Below are 20,170 nucleotides of genomic sequence, written 5' to 3' on the forward strand. Positions count from 1 at the left end.
GGGAACATCTTGGGAAGTGCCCTACCTGTGACCTTTTGGGAAGTTAAATGCAGTGAAATTTGCCCAGGATGAGCTTCACTTAGATCTCATGGCCTCTAATCTCTCATTTGTTGGTTTTCTAGTGTTACAGAACAACACACAGTTGGCTCTTTTGTTATTTAACATAAAAGGTCCTTCATTGAACAGGTATCTATTAAATAGAGCCTTCTACGAGCCTGGCTAAGTGCTGGGGATGTGGCACAAGCAAATGAACATGACCACCAGCCGGAAGCTTGCCATCCAACGGGGAGGCAGACATTGGTTAATTACAAATTATGAAACATACTTTGAAGAAAAGTAAAGGGTCCAAATAGAGCTGACACTAGGGGGCCTTGCAGGACGAGGAGGGCGATCTTAGGAGTTGGGATGTGGGAAGAGAGTGTGCCAAGTAGAGAAGACAGCAGCTGCAGCCCAAAACCAAATATCACGAGATCTTTACTGCTGAAACCTGGGCACGTTCTTTCCCCTTCACCCTTGTGTTCGAAGTCTCCTTACTCTAGTAAATGCAGGTGAGTGGAAGTCCTACTTTGTATCTCTTCTGAGTGGTCCCTTTGTCATGGTTATTTAGTGTCCTGTGCCCCTCCCCATTGTTTTTGGCTTCTGGGACCACCACCCACGCTGATGCAGCCCCTCCCAGGAAGTCATAAACACAGCCCCTACGATAGGACACGTGCCCACTGGAAATGACAGACTGGGCAAGCTATACTTCCCTGGATGGTCCTGTCCCATCCATGGTGATTCAGACTTGACTATTTTGGATCTACGCCAAGACCTGGGCCCGGAGCATTCTGACTTCAGAAGCCTCCACCCTACAGCCTACCTGCCCCCATATCCTCCATCAAATATACTGTCTCCTAGGGAGACCCTGACCCTCCCCCCAGGATGCTGCCATGAATTTACATCTTGGCTGCGTTCCTGGGGCCAGCCCTGTGCTCCCAATGGCCCTTTCCAACCCATCCCTCAGGCTTCTTCTCCTTTCTGAGCCCCAAAGTGCTTTCTGAGCCAACAGGCCTGGGTTAGGACAGGGCCTTGAGAACCAGTTAAGCTGTGCGTGACCAGCTCTGGGCAGGTCTGTTTGAGCCATGCTAGGAACCACCTCTCACCCAGATGGCCTGCTTTCCACATCTATCACCCTATTGGACCTCCCTCAGCAAGGCAGTACATCAGGCAGGACAAACGTGATCTCCCTTGGTCTCAGGGAGAGTTGAGAAGCCTGAAAATCAGGAGATGGATTATATCCTGACCTGTGGGTGGCAAGGCTGGAAGCTAGCTCCAGGCTTTCTGACTCCTCCTCTGGGGTTCTGACGACATGCCAGCTATCACAGAGACTTGCACACCTGAAATCGAACACTTAAAGACCCACGTGTTCTTTTGGAGAAGAAGTTTGTCAATGACCCTATAAGCCTGTAATCTGTCCCTTGCAAAAAATGGAAAACATGTCACTCTTCTGACTAATTTTTCTGGGGTAGGGTGATCATAGTTGCTTTTCTTTAAAGATGTTATTTATGTTAAATTGTAATGCATTTATTCCTGTTATCTTAAATACATTAACAAAGAAGCAATTTTTTAAATGTGACAGCTTTAATTTCTAAAACAGCTCATTTGGGTAGACATAACCCACAGATACAAAAGTTCTGCGGGTCTTCAGTCATCGTTAAAAGTGTCAAGGAGTCCTGAGACTGAGAAGTCTGGGACTGGTTGACCGAGACATAAACAATTCTATTTTTTTCCTTCTGAAGCTGCCAAAATAAATGTTTTACCAAAAACATGCCCTTTCCATAGGCAGCAAGCCTCAGTTTCTCACTTGGAAAAGGATGGTCAGATCTGCTTTTGGGGTCTGTATTGTGCAAGAGTGTGTATGGGTATCAGGTTAAACTGTGTTCCCCCCAAAGAGATTTGAAGTCCTAACACCTGGTACTTCAGAATATGAACTTCTTTGGAAATAAGGTCCTGAGTTCAAATAAGATCTTTGAGGGGAGGGGCCTGATCTAATATGACTGGTGTGCTGAGAAAAAGGGGAACCATGGACACAGACACACATGCAAGGAGAAGGCAGAATGTGAAGGCAGAGATGGGGTGATGCATCCACAAGCAAGGGACACCAATGATGGCCAGCAAACACCAGAAGCTAGGAGAGGGGCCGGGAGTGGACTGTTCCTCAGAGCCTCCAGGACGAATCAGCCCTGCCCACGCCTTGATCTCAGGCATCCAGCCCCTGGAAGGGTGGGAGTGCCCTTCTGCTGTTTGGGCTACCCTGTGTCAGTCTTGGCTACAGGGGCCCTCAGCAAGGGGGCACTGGGAAGTTGTTTTGTGAGCCAGAAAGTGTGCTGCAGTGTCTAGGGTCCTGATGCTAGTTACCTTTTTGTTTTTTGTTTTTGTTTTTGTTTTTGTTTTTGTTTTTGTTTTTTATAGTTAGCTTAAGGCCAGTTTATTTTTAAAAAGGTTATACTCCATTCGTAGTTGTTATAAAACACCGGCTACATTCCCTGTGTTGTACGACACACCCTTGTAGTTTATTGACTTTATACAGAGTACTTTGTGCCTTTCACTCTCTCCGCATCTTACCCCCCTTCCCTCTCCCCACTGGTAACCACCAGCTTTCTCTCTGTATCTGTGAGTCTGTCTCTTTTTTGGTATACGCGCTTGTTTGCTGCGCTTTCTAGATCTCGCATGTAAGTGAGAGCACACAGGCAGGCTCCCACTTCCAGGGAGAGCGGCCTTTGTGTGCTTCAGACGCCAGCTGGTTGAGTCACTACCATCAGATCCCCGTTCCCTGATGCTTTCCTTTTGTTTTCTATTTCTGCATTTTCTCCCCTTTTAAGTTTTTGCACACAGTGCAGGCCTGGCTCTTTCACTCCTTGAGACTCAAAAGAGCTATTTTTTGACAACAGAGGGCTCCTCAACTCATCCACACAGAAGCTGGCTGCCTGATCAGAGCCAGAGGGGGCGCCTCTGACGGAGCTGCAGATTAGTGGTTTAATTTCCTAATTCTCACAGTCCCCTGGGGGTGGCCGTGGGGAACAGATGCATCCCTATGTGACAGATGTGGCAATTCAGGCACGGAGAGGTGGATTCTCACACCTGGGAAGGAGGACTCCAGAATTCCTGCTCTGAACCACAGTCAAAGAGGGCACTGTGGTCTTGAAGCACCTGTCTGTTAGGATTTATTGTTCTGTTTTCTGATACACAGGGAACCCCCAGTAGCAGTGGTTAAACCAGAAGGAGCAGCGGGGCGGGAAGGTATATTGGCTTCGTCTGTGCCGTGGGTTTTCTTGCAGCCCAAATTTGGCTCCAGCCCTCGCTGTGGTGACAGGGTAGCCAGGATTTGGAGTGAACAGCTCCACTGTGCTGTTTCCAATTGTGAACTTGGCATCTGTGAAAGCTTCGTCTCGGTGATGAGAAAAGTTTTCAAGGAAAGGGAGAAGCACTTGACAGCTACTGGTCCCCAACTGCGACACTGATGTTGCAGAATCTGGAGCGCTCGGGGTGGAGGGTGGCGGCGGGCTTCCTGGGGGGGCCCTCCAAGTTGTCCTCCCCGGTGGGAGAGGGAGAGACAGGCTGTGGGGATGCAGACACAAATTAACCTGGAAGCTCCAGTGAAAGCTGATAAGGGCTCTGATTGTTTCCAGTAAGCGGTGTGCTTTAATATTTTGGGTTAAATATTAATTTGGGTTCTTTCATATACAAAGGCCACTCAGAGCAAGGAGAGGTAAGCTGGGTTTGTGAAGAGTCCTGATTAAATCAGTTTAGGGAGACCTGCCAGGAACCCTGGGGTTCTGACTGTGTGAACTGCCTCTTCTTGTTGCTACCTGCGCCTCCTCCAGCATGGCTTGCTGGCTCCCTGCGCTCCGGAGAGTTTCTGCAGGGGCTTTCTTCTTAGCCCTTTGGGGCGTGGCTGTGGGTGACAGGCTGCTGGTGGTCCCTCAGGATGGAAGCCACTGGCTCAGCATGAAGGACATAGTCGAGCATCTCAGCGAGAGAGGGCATGAGATCCTGGTGGTGGTGCCGGAAATCAATTTGCTTCTAAAAGAATCCAAGCACTACACAAGGAGAATCCATCCAGTGCCCTATGACCAAGAGGAGCTGGAGCGCCGTTACCGCTTTTTTGGGAAAAACCACTTTTCTGAGAGATGGTTCCTGAACACCCCTCTGGTCGAGTACAGGAGTAACATGATTGTTATTGGCATGTATTTCCTCAACTGCCAGAGCCTCCTGATGGACTCCGACACCCTGAGCTTCCTCCGGGAGGGTCAGTTCGATGCCCTTTTCACTGATCCTGCCTTACCCTGTGGGGTGATCCTGGCTGAGTACCTGAGCCTGCCCTCCGTGTACCTCTTCAGGGGCTTCCCGTGTTCCCTCGAGCACACGTTCACCAGGACCTCAAGCCCCACGTCCTATGTTCCCAGATTCTATACTCGCTTCTCAGACCGGATGACTTTCCCCCAACGGGTGGCCAACTTCCTTGTTAAATACTTGGAAAACATTTTACTTTACTGTCTGTATTCTAAGTATGAAGACCTCGCATCAGATCTCCTCAAGAGAGATGTGTCCTTACCTGCCTTGTATCGGAAGGACACCATTTGGCTGATGAGATATGACTTTGTTTTCGAATATCCTAAACCAGTCATGCCCAACATGGTCTTCATTGGGGGGACCAACTGCAAGAAGCCGGGAGCCCTGTCGCAGGTTGGTGGCTGTGTTTCCTTTGGATTGCCCTGTTTCTTCATGGGCAAACATCCTTCTTAAATCCTCTGTCTCCCCTCATGCATTTGGCCCCTGGAGGGGCTGCCTGAAGAAGGGATGCCAGGCTTGGTTCGAGGGGCCAGTGGGAGATCTGAGGCTGAAGATTTTTGTTTTTTTTTTTTTTTTTTGGGGGGGGGAGGGTGGAGGTAATTAGATTTATTTATTTGTTTGTTTTTTTTTAATGGAGATACTGAGGATCGAACCCAGGACCTTGTGCATGCTGAGTACATGCTCTACCACTGAGCTACACCCTCCCCTGCTGAGGCTGAGGTTTTGAATGATGCTGAGGCCTGGAACAAAGACAGGGCTCATTTCTGGCCACAGCAGGAGATGTCTTTAGCTGATTTAGGTAATCAGTCACAGAATCATAGAATGAGCCTTAGAAGTTTCCATTCCAAATCCGACACTTAGCTATTGAGGAAACAGGTAAGGCTAAACCAGGAAGACACAGAGCTGAGAGGTTAGGCCAGGTCAAAAGCCATTCTCCTACCTCTGTGTGTCGCTTTTTCCCTGGGCCCTAAACTAGGGGTCAGCACACAACAGTCAGTACCCAGAATCTGCCCAGAGGCCTGGTTTCTTACAGCCCAGAGCAAAGAATGGCTTTTACATTTTCAAAGGGATGTTAAAAATAACAACAGTAAAGAATATGTGACAGAGATGTGTGTGGTCTGCTAAGTCTGCGTACTGACTGACCCTTTATAGAAAGTGTGTTGACCTCTGACCTAAAGCAAGTGTTCTGAGATGCCTTCCTGACATATGGGGAAGAGCTACTTTGGAAAATAAAAACTTATGAGTTTTTTTGTTTTTGTTTCTGTTTTAATATGTACACCTTTAAAAGGCTTCAGATCACTCACATCAGAATTCTTTTTTTAAAAAAGAATTTATTTAATTTTTTGGGGGTGGGTAGGGGAGTAATTAGGTTTATTTGTTTATTTCCATGGAGGTACCAGGGATTGAACCCAGGACCTCGTGCATGCCAAGCATGTGTTCTACCACTGAGCTATACTCTCCCCTCAGAATTCTTTTTTTTAATGCATTTTTTAATCAGAAAGAAAGCCTCCAATAAGTCCCAAAGACCCTTACTACCCTTCTTTAACATCTGCTCATTTCTTTTCTTTTTTTTTTTTTTTTTAACATATTTTTATTGAAGTATAGTCAGTTTGCAATGCTGGTGTACAGCATAATGCTTCAGTCATTCAGGAACATACATATATTTGTTTTCATATTCTTTGTCACCGTAAGTTACTACAAGATATTGAATCTGGTTCCCTGTGCTCTACAGTATAAACTTGTTGTTTCTCTGCATCTGCTTGTTTCTTTGCTAACACATTGGACAGTTGGCAGCAGCTGTGGAAGCTGGCGGGGCCAGGGGTGATAAGCTTAACTGGACTGGTTTTAGGAAGCACAGGGCATGAAATAGGAATCCCATGTGTTAGGGAAATTTAACTATGAAGTTAATGAGCAAAAATGTACTAAGAAACATTTGGCATAAGAAGGAAAAAAAATATCATTTTTGGTACCTTGGTACCAATCATCCTATTTTAGTCATATTGAAACTAAATTTGAGTTATATTTAGTCCTACTGAACACCAGACTGTAATGAGTGTGCTTTTTCAGCCCTGTGAACCTTTGTCAGGTGCTTGGCTCACATTTGGACTTCCACTGCAATCTCGTATGTCACCATAGGGAACATTCCCTTCTACAGTATGTGATTATCAATTTGTATTTGTAATGATTAGGGATTAAATCCCAGAGATCAGAATCAAGTTTCTTTTGACAAATGATCAAACTATTTCAACAGTGTGAAAAAAATGTGCACTTTGGAGTCATGGTGATGTTTTGGAATCCTATAGATGTGGTGGCTGCATGACACTGAGAAAGTACCATATGCCACTGAATTGTTCACTTTAAAATGGTTAATTTTGTTATGTGACTTCATCTCAATAAATTACTTAAAAAAGAAGATACATTATAGATTAAAGAAAAGTGCCTGATTTATAGCTAAAAAACTCTAACAAAACACTCCTTAGTAGGCAGACAACATGGTCAAGCCATATATAAATGCAATACAAATAAAAACACACTTGACTTCAGAAATAATAAAAAATATTCAAATTAATATATTCTGAGATTCAATTCTGCTTATCAAATCAGCAAGCATGTTTTATAGGTAACTGTTGGCCTAGCTTTAAACAAATACTCATATATTGCTTTCAAAAATGTGCAAAGCCTTATGAAAACTGGAGTTTGGTGAACCTTCCCTGCATGAAGCTATGATTCACAATTTAGGAGAGTGGGCCCATTCTTAGGGTAACCTGGGGGGCTCTCAGCCTCGCCTGCGTGAAGAGCATGTGAGCCCTGCCCCCTAAGGCACATGGTGGTGTGACTCTGACCCCAGCCTTTCCTGCCTCCTCTGCCCGAGGGGGGGCTCAGCCACCTCCAGGGCTCCCCAGGTGTTGCTCAGAGAAGCCCTTGGGCCACTTGGCTGGAGGTTCCCACTGGGAGACCCTCAGAAGCTGGGCCACGGGGCAGCCTCAGATGTCCTGAAGCCACTTGCCCTGCCCCTGCCCAGGGCCTCTGCTCAAACCTTGTGTGCTTGACACCCGGCCCCAGGGCACTTCTGCTTCTGCCGCTTACTCGAAGGTGCCTTTCCCTATGTCCATAGGGGTTCTGGTCTAGGCCGCTTGCTGGAACGCTCCCTCTGTTATCCTTCTTGCTTCTCAGTTGAGACCTGTCTGTCCTTGAGCCAACTGGGAGGCTCAGGTTTCAAGTATCTCCATCTTAGAAGAGACTTTCACTGTACATTTCATTATTAGAGGGCCTTTGGAGTGTTTTCTCAGAACAAAGGAATTCAGGGGTAAACCCTAGTGTCATCCACTAGCAATGCAGGGAAGTGCTCACAGCTTTGGAAGGACAGGTTTCCACTCGCCTTGCTCAGGAGCGCACAGACCTTGGAGGCAAGTCCTGGCTGGCGCTCAGGCTCTGGGAGCAGCACAGCCGCTCTGCCCAGGCTGCGCTGCCGCAGGGAAAGAGGGAGAGCTTGGCCCTGGCCTGCGCTGGGGCAAGGAAGGGCCAGCTCTCCCTCCCCTGCTGGTTCCAGGGATTCCTTCCTGTCCTCATCACATCCGGAGGGTAAGAGCTGTAAGACCTGGATTTGAACCTGCTGTGTGGTTGAGGCAAGTGGCTTCCTTCTGAGCGCTCATTTCTCCACCTGTGAAATGGGAACACTCAGGCAGTTGTGGTGTCGAGCGGTTAAGAGTGAGCTCGAGGGAGAACATTGAAAACTGTGAAGGCAACTCAAATGGAAGAGAGAGTTAATTTGGGATGGAATAACAGGATGGGGGCCCCTCAAACAGGAGGCAGTTCCTTTCTCTCACAGAAACAAGCAGACTGATGCTTCGAGGTAAGCTGAGGATGCTGCCTAGGGCCACGGGATGCAGCCGGGAGCAGAGGCAGGGTGAGAACCCGCTCCCGGGTCCCTCTCCCTCTCGCAGGTCCGGCCTTCTTTTTTCCAATTATGCAAGACCTGGAAAGTCTCAGCCTCACAGAGGGAGAAAGGAACTGAGTGAGCCAGCAGGTCTAGCCAGCCTCCCCCTAGCTGTGTGACCATGGACTTGGGCTTATTCAGCTGAAGTGGGGATGATAACACCTGCCTCGCCCTCGCAGGGTTGTTTGAGGATGCAGGGCAGCATGTGACGGTCGGTGGAAACGATGGCCCGATCCTTCTCTTCCTTAGACTTTAGCTCAACGCTGGTTGAAACTTTCTCTCTATGAGATGATAAAAGCAACGTGGTCTTTTGGGGAGCATTTACCTAGAAAACCAGATCCCAATTCCTCAGGACTATGCTCTTCTGTCCCCAGGTTTCCTCCTCTTGTGCTCCAGAATCGTCTAGATAATAGTTCTCAAACAGGGGCGATTTTGCCTCTCAGGGGCAATGTCTGGAGACTTTTTGTGTCACAATTGGGGGATGACATTGTCATCTAGGAGGTAGAGGCTATTAAAACATCCTACAAAGCACAAGAAAAACCCACCCACCTGCTCCCAACAAAGAATCATCTAGGCCAAAATAGCAATAGTGCTGAACTTAACACTCATCTAGACAAATTCTGAGTGCCTACCAGTGACTTCTTCCCAGCTGGACCCCAAGGTGGGTGGTGAGGGGGCAGCAAAGATGCTCTGCCCATCCTTTGAAGCTCACCTTTTTTCCCTACTGGAGTCTCTATGAGCAACACTCACTCAGGCTTACTGAGCTGGGGATTGAAGTTTAGACAAGTCAAGGGAACAAAACCCCAAAATGCCAAGTCATTCTTAATAGGCACTTTTAAGGGTACATGACTTCTGCCAATGTCTACAATGACTTTGATGGATTGGTTCTCTTTCAAAACCCTGTGTTTATCTTTATGATTGGTTATCTTGGAAATTAACAGACATGCAGTACATTCTGACAGCACTGTTTCTGTTAATAAGTAATTTCCAATACTAGACTGAGTCAGGGTTAAAAAAGAAAGAATTCAACATGAGTATCTGAAAAACTAGAAACTTGGCTAAGCAATGATTTAGATGATTCTAGGAGAATGAGGTAAAGTGGGCTTAAAAAAGAAACTTTACTGAGATATAATACATAGACCATACAATTCATCATTTAAACTTTATAATTCAATGGCTTTTTGTATATTTGTAGATTTGTGCAACCATCACCACCATCAATTTTAGAACATTTTCAGTTACCCCCCACCCAAATAAATTCTTTAGTGTCAGTACTCACTCCCTATTCCCCCATCTCCCCAGCCCCTGGCAACCACTACATTTCTGTCTCTACGAATTTGCTTATTCTGATCATTTAATACAAGTGGAATCATATAATACGTGGCTGGCTTTTTTCACATTGCGTGTTTTCCAGGTTCATCCATGTTGTAGCATCACTTTTTATTGCTGAGTCATTTTGCTCTATGGGTAGACCATACTATGTATATCTACCTGTCATTTGATGAACTTTTGGGTTATTTCCACTTTTTGGCTATTATGAATACTGCTGTTGTGAATGTTCGTGTATAGGTTTTGTGTGGACATGTTTTCACTTCTCTTGGGTATACATTTAGGAGTGGAATTGCTGGATTTGGTAACTATGCTTCATCCTTGAGGCACTCTTTTTCAAAGTGGCTATACCATTTTAAAAATTATGGTAAAATACACATAAAATAAAATTTATCATTTTATTTTTAAAATTATTTTAACTTTTTAAAATTGAGTTATAGTCATTTTACAATGTTGTGTCAATTTCCAGTGTAGAGCACAATTTTTCAGTTATACATGAACATACATATACTCATTGTCACATTTTTTTTCTCTGTGAGCTACCACACGGTCTTGTATATATTTCCCTGTGCTATACAGTATAATCTTGTTTATCTGTTCTGCATATGCCTGTCGGTATCTACAAATCTTGAAATCCCAATCTGTCCCTTCCCATCCCATGCCCCCTTAGCAACCACAAGTTTGTATTCTATGTCTATGAGCCTGCTTCTGTTTTGTATTTATGTTCTTTTTTTTTTTTTTAGATTCTACATATGAGCGATCTCATATGGTATTTTTCTTTCTCTTTCTGGCTTACTTCACTTAGAATGACATTCTCCAGGAGCTTGCATGTTGCTGCAAATGGCATTACGTTGTTGTTTTTATGGCTGAATAGTATTCCATGGTATAAATATACCACATCTTCTTTATCCTGTCATCTGTTGATGGACATTTAGGCTGTTTCCATGTCTTGGCTATTGTAAATAGTGCTGCTATGAACATTGGGGTGCAGGTGTCTTTTTGAAGTAGGCTTCCTTCTGGTTATATGCCCAGAAGCGGGATTACTGGTAAGTCTATTCCTAGTCTTTTGAGGAATCTCCATACTGTTTTCCACAGTGGCTGCACCAACCTGCATTCCCACCAGCAGTGTAGGAGGGCTCCCTTTTCTCCACACCTTCTCCAGCATTTGTCATTTGTGGACTTTTGAATGATGGCCATTCTGACTGGTGTGAGGTGATACCTCATTGTAGTTTTGATTTGCATTTCTCTGATAATTAGTGACATTGAGCATTTTTTCATGTGCCTATTGATCATTTGCATTTCTTGGAGAATTGCTTGTTTAGGTCTTCTGCCCATTTTCGGATTGGGTTGTTTTTTTTTTTTCTTATTATGTCGTATGAGCTGCTTATGTATTCTAGAGATCAAGCCTTTGTTGGTTTCATCGTTTGCAAAAATTTTCTCCCATTCCTTAGGTTGTCGTTTTGTTTTACTTATGGTTTCCTTTGCTGTACAGAAGCTTGTAAGTTTAATTAGGTCCCATTTGTTTATTCTTGCTTTTATTTCTATTGTTTGGGTAGATTGCCTAGGCGAACATTTTTGAGATGTATGTGAGATAATGTTTTGCCTATATTTTCTTCTAGGAGGTTTATTGTATCTTGTCTCATGTGTCTTTGACCCATTTTGAGTTTATTTTTGTGTATGGTGTAAGGGAGTGTTCTAGCTTCACTGATTTACATGCTGCTGTCCAGTTTTCCCAACACCATTTGCTGAACAGACTTTCTTTATTCCATTGTATATTCTTGCCTTTGTCGAAGATTAGTTGACCAGAAGTTTGTGGGTTCATTTCTGGACTCTCTATTCTGTTCCATTGGTCCATATGTCTGTTTTTGATTTCTTTACACTAATGATGAATCAACAGAAAAAGAAGGTAAAAAAAAATTCCCTTTAAAATAGCACCCAAAGTAATAAAATACCTAGGAATAAATCTAACCAAGGAGGTGAAAGACTTATACATGGAAAACTATAAACCATTGATGAAGGAAATTAAAGAAGACTTAAAAACATGGAAACATATCCCATGCTCCTGGATTGGAAGAATCAATATTGTTAAAATGGTCACACTGCCCAAGGCAATCTACAGATTTAATGCAATCCCTATCAAATTACCCAGGACATAGTTCACAGAACTAGAACAAATCATAATAAAATTTATATGGAACCACAAAAGACCTAGAATTGCCAAAGCATTACTGAAGAAAAAGAAAGAGGCAGGAGGAATAACTCTCTCAGACTTCAGACAATACTATAGAGATACAGTTATCAAGACAGCATGGTATTGGTACAAAATTTTATCATTTTAAATTGTGGAGTTCAATGGCATTTAGTATAGTACATTCTCAGTGTTGTACACCATCGCCACTACCTAGTTCCAGAACATTTTCATCACCCAAAGGGAAACCCTGCCCCCGTTAAGCAGTCACTCCTCATTCCCCCCTCCCCACTGCCTTTTGTAACCACTAATCCATTTTCTGTCACTGTGGATTTGCCTACTCTGGATACTTCATAGAGACAGAGTTATACAATAGGTGGCCAAGGGAAGGTAATAGTTCAGTAAAAGAGCACATGCTTAGTATGCATGAGGTCCTGGATTCAATCCCCAATACCTCCATTTAAAATAATAATAGTAAATAATGATAATAAAAAGATAATAATGATAATGTACATTAGATGGCCTTTTGTATTTAGCTTCCTTACTTAGTTTAATGTTTCAAGATTCATCCACTTTGTAGTATGAATCAATATTTCATTTATTTTTATGACTGAGTAATATTCCATTGTAAGGATGTACCTCATTGTTTTAATCCATTCATCAGTTGATAGATATTCGGGCTTCCACTTTTTGCTTTGTGAACAGTGCTGCTATGAGCATTTGTGCAAGTTTGAACACTCGTTTTTGGTTCTTTCAAGTACATACCCAGGAATGGAATTGTTGGGTCATATGGTAATCTTATGTTTGACTTATTGAGGAACTGCCAAACTCTTTTCCACAGTGGCTGCACCATTTTATATTCCCACCAGCAGTGTATGAATGTTCTGGGGAATATAATCCCAGCAGGGTTAACTTTAGAGTTAACAATACTGTATTATATGCTTGAAAGTTTCCTAGAGAGTAGGTATTAGATGTTCTTACGAGAAAGAAATAGTAATTATGTGATGTGATAGAGGTGTTAACTATCCCTACTGTGGTAATCATTTTGCAATATCTGTGTGTGTCAAATCATCCTGTTATATACCTTAAACTTACCTATAAATAGCTAGTATTTATTGAGTGCTTACTGTATGCCAAGAACAATTCTATGCACTGTACATGGGAATCTCTTACTACATAGATCCTTCTGCAAGTGGTGTATTTTATTCACCACTTTTCTGCAGGTTCTGTCCATGGTCGTTCATGTAAGCTTCTTTCTTTCTTTGTAGCTGTATTATGTGAATATGTCACTGTTCATTTAGCCTTATTCTTGTTAATGAGCATTTAGGTTGTCCTTTTTCCTTTTTTAACATTAAAAATATGTTTTAAAGTTCTTAAAATCTGGGTCTTCTCTGTAGTCTTGTCTCCCCTACCTCCCACAAACATAATGTTTAAATTACACGAAGACCAGGAGGCCTCTCCTCCCAGGACAGACCACTGCCCATTTTTCCTGGGGTCACCTCCTCCAGGACCGTGACCATGTCTTGGGCACCTTTGTATACTTAGCCAGTGCCTGGCTTATGGGAGGTGGCGATACACTCTTCTCAGCTGTTTTGAACACCAGACTATGTACTGTTCCCAGACTACCCCAAGGAGCTGGTCCTTCACTTATGCTGGTTTCTCTGCCTAGAATGTGTCCTCCTCCAAACATGTTCTTTCATTCATGTGTCCTTAACAATTTATTCATGTCTTTAGTAGACCACATCTTGTTACACTTAAATGATTTGTTTGTGTTTATTTTCCCCTCAAGGCAAAGAGTAGGTCTTGTGTTCCTCTCTATCCTTGGTAACTAGCATTGCACCTGTCATATATTTGTGGAATTAAGTAAACACAAAAGTGTCTATGAGAAATAACGTTTTTTTTTTTAATTTTTAAAAACTAGAAAATAGAACACACAGAAAAGTATATCAAATACATATGCTCATTTTAATAGATAAATATAAACTGAGTAAACTCCCATAACATTCACTCCAGTCACAAAATAGATGCAGTCAGTGCCAGACACCTGCTCTGGGTACCTGCTCTGTACCCTTTCTACCCTTGTTCTGATTTCTGTTGATGATTATGTCCTTTTTTTTATTATGGTTTTGCTATCCAGCTGTGCATCTCTAAATAATATAGATGAGTTTTACTTGTTTTGGTACTTTATATAAATAGAATCATACTGGGTTTGTTTTCCCCTTGCTTCTTTTGGCCAATTTTATGTTGAGAGATTCGTGTTGTGTGTTCTTGCAAGTTGTAGTTTGTGCATTTTCAGTGCTGAGTAGCATTGCATTGTGTGAATATGCCGCAATTTTATTCATCCATTCTGCTGTTGGTGGACATTGGGTTGTATCGAGCTTTTGACTACTGTGGACAAGGGTACAATGAACATGGTTTTACATTTAGTGGGATTCTTTAGTGTACATATCTAGGGGTGGAGCTGCTGTGTTTTAGGGTATATATAACTTAATTTAAAAAAATAACGAGAAGGGGGGAGGGTGTAGCTCAGTGGTACAGTGCGTGCTTAGCATGCACAAGGTCTTGGGTTCAATCCCCAGTACTTCCATTAAAAAAAAATCTAATTACCTTCACCCACCAAAAAATAAAAAAGGGGGGGGGGGAAAAAAAGAAGAAGATAACAAGAAACATTATCCAAAGCGGCTGTATCACATTACATTCCCACCAGCCTTGCAGGAGAGCTCCTATTGCCTTAGAGCCTTGCCTTCAGTTAACACTGTCAGATTTAGCCATTTTTGCTAAAACGTTTGCTACATTGTGCAGTGATATCTCATAATCTTATTCGGTATTTCCTCGAGTGCTGAAGTTATTGGTTATCTGTACAACTAAAGAGCGTGAGGATCTTTTCACATGTTTATCAGTCATTTGCCCATTCAAGTCTCTTGCCATTTTTGTATCGGCAAGGGTAAAATTTTTATACTGGTTGTTTGTCTGCTTGTAAGAGTTATTTATGTAATCTGGATATTCATTCTTTGGCAGCTACTAGGTATGGCAAATATATTCTTTCAGCCTGTGTCCTGTTTTTTATTTGAACAAATTACAATAAACATCTTTGACTGTGCCTTATTGTACTCTTATGGGAATTTCCATATGGTAGATGCGAGGAAGTGGACTTGCTGGGTCATGTACATTTTATTTTATCTATCTATCTATCTATTTATTTATTTTTATTGAAATATAGTTGATTTACAATGTTGTATTGGTTTCTGGTGTACAGCAAAGTGATTTGGAGATACATATATATATGTATGTATATATATAATATATATTCTTTTTCATTATGGTTTATTTCAATATATAAATATTTTTTTATTTCAAGATATTGAATACAGTTCCTTGTGCCATACAGCAGGACCTTCTTGTTTATCTACTTCATATACAGTGGTTTGTATCTGCTAATCCCAAATCCTAATTTACCCCTCCCCCACCCCTTTCATCTTTGGTAGCCATAAGTTTGTTTTCTATGTCTGTGAGTCTGTTTCTGCTTTGTGAATAAGTTCATTTGTATCATATTTGAAAGTCCACATAGAAGTGATATCATACGGTATTTGCCTTTCTCTGTCTGATTCACCTCACTTAGTATGATAATCTCTAGGTCCATCCATATTGCTGCAAATGGCATTATTTATTATTTTTTATGGCTGAATAGTATTCTATTTTTAATGTATATGTGTGTGTATACACACACACACACACACACATACATATACCACATCTTCTTTGTCCTTTCATCTGCTGATGAACATTTAGGTTGCTTTCATGTCTTGGCTGTCATAAATGGTGCTGCTATAAAAGTTGGGGTGCACATATCTTTTCAATTTGGAAATTTCTCTGGACATATGGGTCTTGTACATTTTAAATGCCAATAATATTAAGACTTCTTCTCCCTTCAGCAATGTATAAGTGTACTTTTTCTTCAAATTCTTGTCTACACTTACCTTCAGATTGAAAGTTTTTGCCAACTCAATAGGTGAAAAAAATCTCAAGGTATTTTAATTTACATTTCCCTCATTAATTATTTATTTAAACATCTTTTTTTTTTTTAAATGAAGTTGTTTGACCAGTGAAGAAGAGACCTGGACTTGACCCCCCTCACTTACTAGAACTGATGCAACTTCTGATCACATCAGCTCTTTGAGCAACCCCACCATATTCTTGACTCAGTGAATTTGTTCTTGTTGCTTGCAGTATTATTGGCTCAAATACTGGGGAGATCTCAGGGTATACTGGTTAGATATGGCTTGTTCCAGGGCTCAAACCATGACCCCAGGACCCATTTTTCATCTGTAATTCTTGTGTCTGCTTCCTTGGTGATTACAGCCTTCTCAGGGTCATGATACCCCAGCATTGGGGGCTGTGGCCTGAGTCCTTTCCTCAGGATTCCTAGTAAGGCGCCTCTGCTTCACTGGCTCTCATTAAGTCACGTGTCCATTTCTGCACTAATCCCTGTGGCCAAAGGGATGAGATGTGCTGAGTAGTTGAAGCCTGGGTTGCACGTTCGATCCCACAGTGGCTAGTGGTCCCTCACCTGAACCATGTATGAGAGTCCAGGGGAGGTGGCCGAGATGAGCCTCTCTCCAGGGGCTCCAAGTCCAAGAAATGCCAGTAGAGATCAGATGACACCAACGTCTAAATAAAATGCCACTGCGTTAATTTAGAATTAGAGAGAGCTCTTTAATGTGACAAGAACACTTTCACTCCTCTGCAGGAATGTTCCTGCCCTCACCCCTCACTCAAGGGTGTTTTAACGGGTTTGTGGGAATAGTTCAGGGGCTGAAATGCCTCACTAATAGCTGAGAACCTCTTTCCAGGGCCCCGTCTACCCACAACCCCCAGATCCATACCACCTTCTCCTGGGCGGCGTGGGATACCCTCTGCAGACCTGCCCCGGGCGTCCTCTGGGCCCCTCCTTTGTGAGCTGCCTTCTTTCTGTGAGTGCCCCCTATTGGATACTTCAGTGACTGCCTGTCAATCTGTTTCCAGCACTACTGCAACCTTTATTCTGGCCCTCACCTCCCACAAACCACAACCGTCACCCTTACTAATCCCCTAAGCACTCTGTGTATCCTCACTTGGCGTGATGTCTTTTTCAGTGGTTGTAAACAAAGGGCCAATGACCACAGTGAGGAAACCCATAAAGTTCACCAGGAGAGTCTCCCCCAGGGTCCACTGCAGTCAGAGCTGGACGCGTCCCGGGACTGCTGAGTCCTCAGCAGGTCCAAGGGGATCCAGCTTGGTTAACTAGCAGCTCTGCCACCAGACACGGTGCCACTAGAGGCGGGGGTGGCTGGGGACCCGAACAGCAGCTCCTGTTACTGAGGACAGTCACGCAGCTGCAGCGGCAACAGCACACTTGGAGTTCCGCCTTCCCCGCGCCCTGCTCTGCTCACTCTCATGCCTTTGCACACGGAACGTGGGACACGAGCAGCCTCGATCCCACATGCACACGGGATTCTGCGTGGCTGTCAGTAGCAGTGAACGGGGAGCAGAAATGACAGCTGTAAGCGGGGAGCAGAGGTCAGAAAATGACCTTGGGGCAAAGGTGCAGTTGTGAGGCTGGGACGGAAATAAGATTCCGTAAAAGAGAGCACAGATGTGGCTGTTGGAGGGGAAGTAAGAACACTGGGACCCTGGACTCACAGCCTACAAGGATGGGTAAGCCAGGTGCTCCCTGCCCAGTGGCAACTCATGTGACCCAGGAAGCATCGTGTTGGGCACGTGTTTGCTCGGTGCTGGATTCCGTTATCAGTGAAGTTCCCTAGTGGGGGTCACTTACTCCCAAAGGGAACCCTCAGCCTCTCCAGCACGTGGCCTGGCACTTGTTGTGGCTATGGGGAGCGCCAGGATGCAGAAGAGCTTGCTTAGGGCGAGGGAAGCCTGGGCAGCCCAAGGAGCCCTCTGGCCGCATCCCCAGGGCAGAAAGGACAAGGAGATGTTCAGATGTACTGAGCACGCGTGGCGTCACTCCCTGGGGCGGGGCTGGACTCGTGGGCATGTGAATCAAGAGTTGCGCAGGGGACCCCACATTATGTACGCCTCCTGTGCTGGAGGAATCTGTCCTCACCAGGACTTAGGGCTGCAAGTGACCTTGGAGAAAAATTTGCACATAAACTACGAGATGCAATAAAGGTCCAGATTAATGGACACCCCAGGCCCTAAACAGAGTAGCAGAAGACTTGAGCCTCCAACAGTCAGGAGAAGAATTCAGGGAGCCTGATCTGAGACCAGGGAACGGCTCCCTTCGGTCCCATGGCGAGCAGCCCTGGGGGACAGTGATCTGACCTCCCATGTCATTGCTAAGGGGGGTCTTACCCATTGATGCTTGAGATGATGGCAACTCTTATTCCATGAGGCAGATATAGAATGTCAACCAACACTTCTGTTGTCTTCATCAAGGATCCCTAAAGATAGTTCCTTATCTGACAGCAGCTTCAAGTAGACTCCTCTGTGCACACTAGGAAAGGCGTCCTGGGGTGGGACAGGAATGAGACAGACAGCCAGTGTTGTCTCCATTGAGAGAAAGCTGTCTTAGCAATACTGTCTGATTTCCTGGATGTGCTCCATGTTCCCCATGATGGCGGGAAAGAGTTTTAAGAGCTTCCAGTAGGGTCACCTGCAGCAGAGAGGTTCTGGATGGGGACGAAGGCTGAGGTGTCTCCTCATACCTCAGTGTCACCTTCACAGAGCATGGTTCACAGAGAAACAGGAGAGGATCCAAGGAAACGGGCGTCCACAGCCTCGCTTTGGAACTGGATGAAAAATAAGAGAGTGAACTGGAATGCCCCCAGAGGGAGCAGCAGAGTCAGATGAGTTGTTTTGGAGATAAGAGAGATTGGTCTTTAGCTGGGAGAAGGTAGAAATGTTGAAAGACAGGGATAGATTTATTCTGTAATGATTAATGTAAGGAGGGGACTTGCCTCCAATTACATGCCATTTTGCTTGCGTGGCTGGGAGATAAGATAAAGACAGTGGAAACCACTGTAGGAGGCACAGCCTGCCCCGCAGTCAGTTGCTTCTGGCTCGGGCCACCGCGGCCATGGGACCCCAGGTGCTGGCTGGACTGCTGCTGTGCCTGTGCGCCGGGCCCTGGGCCGAGGGCGGGAAGGTGCTGGTGGTCCCCATGGAGGGCAGCCACTGGCTCAGCATGCGGGAGGCCGTGCGGGAGCTCCACGCCAGGGGCCACCACGCAGTCGTCCTTTCTCCAGAGGTGAACACGCACATCAAGCCAGAGGACTTTTTCACCACGGAAACCTACGCTACTACGTACACGCAGGACACACTTGATTACCTCATGATAGCCCATATTCATCTGGTTTTTGAGAGAGTAAATTTTCTAAAGACGTTTTGGAATACAATGCTAGTTTTGAAAAATGTGTCTATGATCTTTCAAAGGTCTTGCGAGGGGCTGCTGTCTCACAAGGATCTGATCAGGCGCCTGAATGCCAGTTCCTTTGATGTGGTGTTAACTGACCCTGTTTACCCCTGCGGGGCAGTGCTGGCCAAGTACCTGTCCCTTCCTGTGGTGTTCTTTCTGCGTTTCATTCCATGTGACTTCGATGTTGAGGGCACAGCGTGCCCAAACCCTTTCTCGTACGTTCCTAGGCTGTTAACAAGGAATTCAGACCACATGACATTCCTTCAGAGGGTCAAGAACATGCTGTACCCTCTGGCCCTGAAGTACATTTGCCACGCATCTTACACTCCTTACCAACGGATGGCGTCCGAGCTTCTTCAGAGAGAGGTGTCGCTGGTGGAAGTTTTTAGCTCTGCGTCCGTGTGGCTGTTCAGAGGAGACTTTGTGATGGATTACCCCCGGCCAGTCATGCCCAACATGGTCTTCATTGGGGGTATAAACTGTGCCAACAGGAAACCACTATCTCAGGTCTGTATTGGTGCTTTTATTCCGTCCATGTTCCAAGTGCGACCCATTTAAAGAAGAACTTATATTCAGGTACTTATTTATCTACTGATGTTTCTAAGTATTTCTACCTCTCAGTCTCTTGCCAACAGTCCTGGGTGAGCTAAATCGTTAAAGAGTCTCCAGTAGTGTGGTGAAGGCTTGTGATGGTCTTTGAGAGGAGTGACAGGAAGGGGTGAGGGTCTGTAATAGGTTTGGGAAGCAATGGTGTGATTCAACCCAGACTGCCCTTTGGTAAAGGCACCACGTCGTGGTTGTGCAGTTTTCTCCAGCTGAGCAGGAGCAGAGAACTTGAGCCGTGAACTCATCCACCGGGGTTTTTGCTTCATGGTGTTCAGTAGCAGGATTTAAGAACTAGCAAATTGCGTTTGTTGACACGATAGTTCTTAGTGGTGTAGTGTTGGAAGGGACTGAGGTGTGGTCACAG

The 20,170-nt window shown here is 44.5% G+C and overlaps 1 protein-coding gene and 1 pseudogene across 2 annotated transcripts in view; both read left to right on the forward strand.

Annotated features, from left to right (window-relative positions):
• Positions 1-20,170, forward strand: part of LOC105063572 (UDP-glucuronosyltransferase 1A6) — a 75,010-nt gene that overhangs the window by 14,759 nt on the left and 40,081 nt on the right. Inside the window, exon 1 of one of the 2 annotated variants that reach the window (XM_045511573.2) lies at positions 3,743-4,725. The exons of the other annotated variant lie outside the window; for it this stretch is intronic. Coding sequence (XP_045367529.1) covers positions 3,865-4,725 — 861 coding nt within the window. The 5' untranslated portion in view covers positions 3,743-3,864. Of the gene's footprint in view, positions 1-3,742; positions 4,726-20,170 lie in introns of those variants that run through there. 2 annotated transcript variants of the gene reach the window in all.
• Positions 18,768-19,773, forward strand: LOC105063626 (UDP-glucuronosyltransferase 1A3 pseudogene; annotated as a pseudogene).

This window comes from Camelus bactrianus, chromosome 5 (assembly GCF_048773025.1).
Source record: "Camelus bactrianus isolate YW-2024 breed Bactrian camel chromosome 5, ASM4877302v1, whole genome shotgun sequence".
NCBI classification, from domain to species: Eukaryota; Metazoa; Chordata; class Mammalia; order Artiodactyla; family Camelidae; genus Camelus; species Camelus bactrianus.